Source organism: Aythya fuligula, chromosome 1 (assembly GCF_009819795.1).
Source record: "Aythya fuligula isolate bAytFul2 chromosome 1, bAytFul2.pri, whole genome shotgun sequence".
NCBI lineage: Eukaryota > Metazoa > Chordata > Aves > Anseriformes > Anatidae > Aythya > Aythya fuligula.
In genome coordinates, this window is record NC_045559.1 from 14,191,792 (window position 1) to 14,199,798 (window position 8,007).

Genomic DNA, 8,007 nt, shown 5'->3' on the forward strand with positions numbered 1-8,007 from the left:
TCAGATCTGCATTTTGTGTTTACCTGTCTTTATACTGAGATATAACTGAAATAAGGCCATAGCTTTGTTCTTACCTGGTCCTGAGTTGTGTGAGAGGCTTTCCCCTCTGCCTTTCTTCTGCTGCCCCCTCCCCCCAGTCCCCTTAGAATTCATGTGTAAAGGTCTCAGTTGAAGGCAACAGCCAGAAATAATTTGGTCTGTACCCCTGAAAGAATGGTTTTTAGGTTTTCCAGGGACAGACAAACAAATTTAACTACACTTTGCAGTCTAAAAGGAGGAAAAACAATTCTAATTTAAGGTGAGGGGAGAAATCCGGATTTCTGTAGGAGAATAATAATCAGAAGTCTTTTGCTAAGATCTGCTAAGACATGTGTGTTCTTACACAGTTGTTAAAAGAGGATGCCCCATATCGCAGTGTTTCTGTGGGTTTTGCTTCCTTTATTTTCTCTCAGCATTACACAAGTTCATCCTGTTTCAATATTGGACGTCATGGCCACGCTTCATAAAACTTGCCCTTTCTTAACATTTAAGCTTTGCCTAAAGCAGTCTTCTTCAAGGGATCCCAGTGATGTGGAAATAACATGAATTGTTTCAAAACAAGATCAGTTCTTGGCCTAAACTTTCTCTTAATAGTGTTTTGACTCTTCTGTACCCTGGCATACAGATGAGTTTTTAATAGATAGAAAATGTTTATATAGAATTGTGTGTGTGTATACACAAAAAAATATGAACTATACACATATGTACGTATAAAGTAGAACCGCCTGTCCCTTCCTGTGTCATTGGTTTTGGAAATAAACATTTTTACTTGAAATTTATCGTTGAAATACACTGAATCAGTGTTTTAGAGTGTGGTAAAGATACCAATTTAAAACAAATTGCAAAACAAATGTCATTCTAAGTCACAAATCCTTTATATTAAGAAAAAAAGCTCAGTATCTTTTGATCTATGCAGTGGAGTGAAGCAAAAGCTTGGTCTGTTTTTCACATGAGGTAGGCAGAGTGAGTGACTCAGACTCTTAAAATTGCCATTACTATATTGCTGTCCTCTTAGTAACGCCTGCAGTTCCAGGAGGGGCTGTGAAGTCCCTCATAGCTTCAACCAGCAGAAGGGCTTCAGCAGTGAACATTTTGCTGATTCATAAACTTCAGTGTCTTCAGAGGCAATATACGTGCCTCCGCTTGGCAGAAGCCTTACTTTGTGTCTTCTTTGATAGCCGTTACCAGCTCTGTAAATTCACTGCAACTGTGGTGAGATACTTTCAACTATGCCTGTCTTCTTTTAGAGCCAAGTAAATGGTATCTCACTGAAGGAATACATTTAACTGAAAATGCCAAGAAGGAAACAAACTTTTATTCTTTTTTCCATAGGTATCCTTATTAGAATACCGTAAGAGACAACGAGAAGCTAGAAAAAGTGGCTCAAAGACAGAAAACTTTCCACTTGTTACCGTATCTCCTCATGCAGCTGGTGGAGGAAGTATAAGTAGTAACAACGGTGCTAATGATGGGTACAACAACAGTGGTGAAAATGGGGAGCAAACAGAGAACGCTGCGAGCCTACCTGCACCACTGCCAACTACTGTTTATAACGCAGCTCCAGAAGACGCTGGGAACAACTGTGCAATTAAGGAGACATCAAGTGAGAAGAGTGAGCCAGAGGTTCAGTGGTAAGTTACAAAACTGTAGGACAAAAGTCCTGCTGAATTATTTACTTAATTCTAAGTCTTGGATTTGAAGTATTTTCTTAATAAGCGTGCAGTTATGGATTACTGATCAGAAGCCCTTCTTTCAAACTAGTAAACAGTTGTCCTACCTCTTACCTCAGAAATACAGCAGATACCTCATGAAGATGAGAATATGGAAAGTTATCCATAAAATATTGCTCACCTTATTTTCAGTCTGCTTTGGTATCTTATTTTTCGAGAGCAAAAATAGCTGTTAGCTTGAACAAGCGAGATCACCTGGTTCTGTAGCCTGTAAATTGTATAAGTGCAGTTGTGAATATTTAGAAAATGAAATGGAGTAGGCATGCTGCTGCACAAGTCATGCTGTGTGCGCTTGCCAAGGTGCATGGTGGAGGGAGCTACGTTTGGATGGAGGATGTTACAATGGCTTTGGGAGATACTGAGTCTGATTCTCAGCATGGCCTTGGCTCTGTCACTGCTTCATCTATGGGCTGAAGATATTTTTCATCTTAAGCCTCAAAACGTTTACAGAGATACCGTAGGAAATAAGGGTGGAATAAGGGAGTAATTTGTATTGATCAACAGAAGCTTTTAGAAGACTCTGAGGAGTCTGCTTTTCAGTGATCTAGTTGGAATGTGTGCTTTGTGTTTGCTGTCACCTAAATGCAATGTGCAGAGATGCATGCAGTCTGCCCGACAGTTCCTTCTGCTCAGGTAGACAGCGTGTGGAGATGCTTGCATAGTTGCTTATGGTGGCTGACTGCTCCCCTGTGTGCAGGCCATATGCTGCCTTGCACTCCCTGCCAGGTACTCGGGCAGCCTTAAAATCGTGGGGAAAGGTGGCAGTGTGGAGGGGGATGACACAGAGTGACTTCGGTTCGTGTAAATGTTTCGCAGCGTTTTCCACTGTGGTTTTTGGTAGCCTTAAGATAGATGGTCAGCTGTGTTGGCTCTGTCTCCAGAATGTTACTAGCACAAAATAAACGCTGCAGAAGTTCCTTATGCTCTAGAGAAGGCCTGGCAGTCTTGCAGATAAATATCTCTCTGCTCAGATGCTCCAACTATTCCAGAATAGAAGGATTTTGTAGAGCCAACTGAAGGGAGAACATAAGTGCAGTCTTCAAAACTTCACTGAGAAGTGGCTGCAAGTTCATAACGCAGAATGTAGTGTACTGTAATGAAAGCAAAGGGTCTGGGAAATAGGCTGAGCTGGGAAGAATTTATTAGTGACTTTTTTGCAGTACTCCTGCAGACAACCTCCAAACTTTTAAAACAACAGCATCGCAGAGTATTGCAATATGCTCTTGCCTGAAATAAAACTGAGTTTTGTAGAGTGTTGCCATTACTGTTTATGTTCAGATTGTGAGAATGTAATTGATGGTAAGACAGAAGACAAGACTCACTTCACCCCACATCTGGTGAATGAAGTCTAAAAGATTAAATCCTGTACATCCAGAGTTGGGCAGTATTTGCAACTATGGATCTGCTATTGAAGAGCAAGGTTTTTTTAATAAACAAATGACTATTTAAAACTTTTCTAGAAGGCTTTCTACAAATTGAGAATGTGAAGCAGTACTCACAACCTGTATCTTTTGATCTGTCAGATATTAAGAATAAAAAGACCTCCACAGATCTACAGATTATCTTTTTTTGTATTGAGAAGAATTGTCAGTTCTCATAATGTAAGAAGGTTGCAGGAAATTTTTATATTTAAAGTGTGAGAAAACAGGTATACCTAACCAAATGGCATCCCTTAAGAGGACCAGCTATTTGGCTCTTACAAGCAATCAACACTGTAAATTCTCTGACCTAGTATTTGCATGTACGGTGTCCTAAATTTGGTCCCTGGGAGTATATTGCCTTACTTTAACCCACGCTTCCCTCTTCCAGGACTGCATCAACCTCTGTGGAACAAGTGAGAGAACGAAGTTATCAGAGAGCATTGCTTCTCAGTGATCATAGGAAAGACAAGGACAATGGTGAGTTGATTTATCGTGCCAGAGGTAGATACATCTAACCACTTCCTTAGGTAGTCCGTAATCATTCTAATGTTATGTTTGGGTCTGCTTCATCTGTAGGGGGAGAATCACCCTGTAGCCCCTGCTCACCGTCTCATGTTCAGTCTCCATCTTCATCTCATTCAAATCTCATTTCCCAGTTGCAGCTTAAGGTCCATTCTTTCACTGAATGTATGGAAGGTCAGTAAGCAGATGACCTTGTATGGCACTTATTGAATAGTCTCTTACAACAACGTTAAGTAGCTCTTTAAAGTGAAATACAAAGTGCTTTGAGTGATCTTGGCAAAAGACCTTTTCCCCCGCTGTTATATTTACCTCTTGTTTTTGTTTCTAGAACCTGATTCTGAAAATCCAGAGCCTACTTCTGAATGTCCGTCCCCAGATACTTCACAGAAGACTTGTAAGAGTCCTTCAAAAGCAAGCAAGGTGTGTATGCAGGTGCATGTGTTTGTGTGCATCAAGCATATGTACAGGTCTCAATCTATTTTTAAGATGTTAGCATTGTGATTTTCTGTTGAGATTTTTTAAATATTACTGTCATGATTTTCCATTGAGATGAACCATGTGTAGTAATACTGTTCAGTAATTTAATGTAGGTAAATATCTGTAAGAATATTTGCAGTAGGTCCAACATGTGGAAATTCTGTTGAAGTTGGTTTGAGTCCTGTTCTTTCAGTAGCTGTATCTACTTACATCTGATACTGTATTCTGTGAACACTGAAGAGTGGTCTCAGTGGTCTCAGTATTGCCACAGTTCTGCAGGTTGAATGCCAAAGGACTGACAGTCAGAACTGACAGCAGTAAAATGATTTAAGTACCTCTTACCTTAAGAGGAGTGACTCTTGCCATGTCAGGATTTGGTACTGCTTGGTAGTAGAGGCAGTGATACGCAGAAACTTGTTCAGGAGCTTCCTGTATGATATTAAATGCAGTAATTCAAGTTACAATGTCCGGTCTGTTTGCTTGCACTATGCCAGTTTTAAAATGTTAAATCACTCTTAAAAAACATTTTGTTTTTGTAAATAGTCATCTGGAATTATTCCTTTCAGACTCAAAAATCTAAAGCTTTAACACATGGGAGATTCTGACCTTGCCTTGATGGTCATACTCCTATTCGTATTCTCAGGTGCACTTGCTAGGCTTTGACTTTTGCGTATGAAAAGAACAATTCACGTGTACTTGCTAGAAACAGTGCCTGAGCTAAGTTTAAGCTCAGGTCAGGTTTAAGCTCTATGGTCGCTGTTTCTCATATACCAAACATATCCTGTGTCCTCATGTTTTTCATCCATCATTGGAGAAAGAGAGCACTGTCCTGAGAAGATGTAGTTTTAGTGCCTGCATCACTGAATGTTCTGAACGTCTTGCACTGACTGAATTTCCTTCTGTTCCAGCCCTCTTCACCAAGTCCTGTAGTTTCAACACAGTCACTTGGGAAAACACCGGCAAAACCAGATTCGCACTGGGAAACTGCAGCAAATGCACCAGAGGCCGAGTGTGCGAATCACCCAAAACCTGAGCTGCAACAAAAACAGCTGACAAACAACGTCCAAGCACTTTCAAAAAATCATCCATCTCAGTCACATCTGCGCAGTTCTGCTGAGCAACTTCCCCACTCGCAGAAGTTGCCTTCTGCACCTTTGAAGCTTCATTGCCCCCCCTCGCCTCACGTAGAAAATCCTCCCAAGTCATCGACGCCTCACGCGCCCATGCAGCACGGTTACCTGTCACCAAAGCCTCACTCGCAGCAGCTGGGCTCTCCGTACAGACCTCATCACCCCCAGTCACCTCAAGTCGGGACGCCCCAGAGGGAAACGCACCGCAGCTTTTATCCAGCAGCACCACCCCTCCAGCCCGGGAATCAGCAGCAGCCGAGCGGGCCGCTGTTCACTCAGACCACTTCAGGACAATCTTCAGCTTCTTACAGCCAATTTAACCAACAAAATTTGAACAGCAACGCACCCCCTCCCCCTCCCCCTCCGCCCCCCTCCTCTACTTACTATCAAAACCAGCAGCCCTCTGGAAACTTTCAGAGCTACAGTCAGCTGAAGGGCAGCATCCCCCAACAGACTGTGTTTTCATCCGGACCAAACCAAGCACTTCCTGGCTCTGCGGGTCAGCAGACGGTGCCAGGACACCACGTCACGGCGGGGCATTTTTTGCCCTCCCAGAACCCCAGTATTCATCACCAGGCTTCGGCCTCCGCTGCCCCACCTCCTCCTCCGCCCCCGCCTGCCCCGGGCCCTCACCTTGTCCAGCAGCCAAGTACCCATCAGCAGCATTCTGTAGCACACGTGGTCGGTCCGGTTCACGCCGTGGCAGTAGCTCCCGGATCCCACCTTCACTCTCAGGCTGCTGGCCACCACCTGCCGCCGCCCCCTCCGCCGCCAGGTCCCATTCCCCACCACCAGCCCCCCCACCCTCCCACGGGACACCAAGGTTTGCAAGCACAACACCAGCACGTCGTCAGCTCCGCGCCGCCGCCCCCTCCGCCCCCACCGTCCAACGTAATGGGCTCGGGGCACCACCCGGCATCAGCACAAGGGTTGCACCACCCCTCGCACCAAGGACCCCCCCACTTCCCCTCCACCGCCCACACGGGCGTCTCCTCCTACTCCTCGCAAGCCCCCCACCACACGACGTTAGGGCCTGGACCTCAACATCAGCCTGCTGGAACAGGACCTCATTGCCCGCTGCCCGGCCAGGGGCCTCACATCCAACCTCAAGGACCAAACAGTCTCGCGACGCCCCCCGCGTCAGGCTTCTGCCCCCACCCCGGCTCCGTAACCCTCCCCCACGGCGTGCAAGGACCGCAGCAGGCGTCACCGGTGCCTGGACAGATCCCCATTCACAGAGCACAGGTGCCGCCGACTTTTCAGAACAATTACCATGGTTCAGGGTGGCATTAAAATGGATCCCTTTAATTCTAAACATTTTTAAAATGTTCTGTAAGATAAACTGTGTATATTTCATATGTACCTATTCGAGGTACTTTTTAAAGCTTGTACATGATACTTTGTATAAAAGCAAACACCAGTGCTCTTTCATTGTATCTTTCCATTTTTTGCTTTTTAAAATTCCTGAAAATGTGCTGTTAAGCCAGTATTAGGTATTTCTTTTTATTTTGTAAGTGAACATTCCAGCTGTTTTTCTGGCAGTAGGTTTGATGCTGCATAATCTTTAAAATTTTATTGTTGCAGTTAAATTCATTTAGTGAATGTTTTCTATATTACTTTTATACATATGTAATTAAATAAGTACACAGGCTAAGTGATGGCACTAACAATTTTTTTTTCATTTTCTTCTGTCAACAGTTCTTTGTGTGCATAGAGATAGGAAACAATGCAATACAAATTTTTATAGTTTTGGTGTGGACATGGCTTTTTGTTTCATCAGTTATTTGCAGAAAATGTAATTTAATGTATAGACTGTTTCTAATGTCTCTGACGAGTGCTGTAAATACTGTATTTCTTTTGCTTGTAAAATTGCTTAAAGCTTCTTTCATTTGATATAGTATTGTACATAATAAGTCTCTTTTGCAAAAAAAAAAAAAGTGTGATCTTTGTGAAAGTAGTACAGTATATGATCTTTAATTTTTTTAATATACTGTCACATTGCAGCACTGGTTGGGCATTTTAATTCATGTTAATAAATCACAATTATGTCAGTTTTAACCACTTGTCCTCAGAGGGTGCTGTGTGTTGAAGGAAGGGGCTGTAGGCCTTCTGTCACCGTGGGGCTCTTCACCTCCATGTGGTTTCCAGCTGTGGGTTTATGGCACAGGCTGCAGGAGGGGATTTATCTTCCCCTGCTGCGTCTAGGAGTGAGGAAAACTTACTTCAAGGACAGCAGGGTAGGGGGCCAGGTTATTTAATGTTGATGTGCACTGTGTAGGTACCGTAGCAGCGCAGTCGTGCACTCAAGGCAGGTGTTACTCTGTTCTGATAAACTACTCTACCACCTGCTCACTTTAGCACATCCCTGTTTTCTCCTGTTGGCTCCCCAGGACCTCCTGTTAGTGTGGTAATGTAGGAAGTGAGACCCTTAAACCGTGATCATGGTGTGTGCCTGCCCTTAGAACTCATTAGTGAATGCTCTTGAATTCTGCTCACGTAACGGAACGAATGCTCGATGGCTCTCTTTCAGACCCCAGAGGAGAAAACCAGCATGCAGCTTCCTCTGCTCTGGCCGCTAGAAAACCTGAAAGAGGACAGGATGGGAAGCAGCAATTCCTACCCAGTGAAACGTGGTAATTCTTTTTAGCATGTACAAAGCATTGGGGCTACGTAAAACTCTCATTTGCT

At 43.7% G+C, this 8,007-nt stretch overlaps 1 protein-coding gene across 4 annotated transcripts in view; it reads left to right on the top strand.

Annotated features, from left to right (window-relative positions):
* The window catches only part of KMT2E (lysine methyltransferase 2E), a 64,156-nt gene extending 56,834 nt beyond the window's left edge, over window positions 1-7,322 (top strand). For 3 of the 4 annotated variants that reach the window (XM_032207083.1, XM_032207098.1, XM_032207091.1), the window contains 5 exons: window positions 1,372-1,670; window positions 3,579-3,667; window positions 3,767-3,886; window positions 4,041-4,132; window positions 5,098-7,322. In XM_032207083.1, coding sequence (XP_032062974.1) covers window positions 1,372-1,670; window positions 3,579-3,667; window positions 3,767-3,886; window positions 4,041-4,132; window positions 5,098-6,612 — 2,115 coding nt within the window. In that variant the 3' untranslated portion in view covers window positions 6,613-7,322. The remainder of the gene's footprint in view (window positions 1-1,371; window positions 1,671-3,578; window positions 3,668-3,766; window positions 3,887-4,040; window positions 4,133-5,097) is intronic. The other variant, XM_032207106.1, reaches the window with a different exon arrangement.
* Window positions 7,323-8,007: the final 685 nt, after the last annotated feature.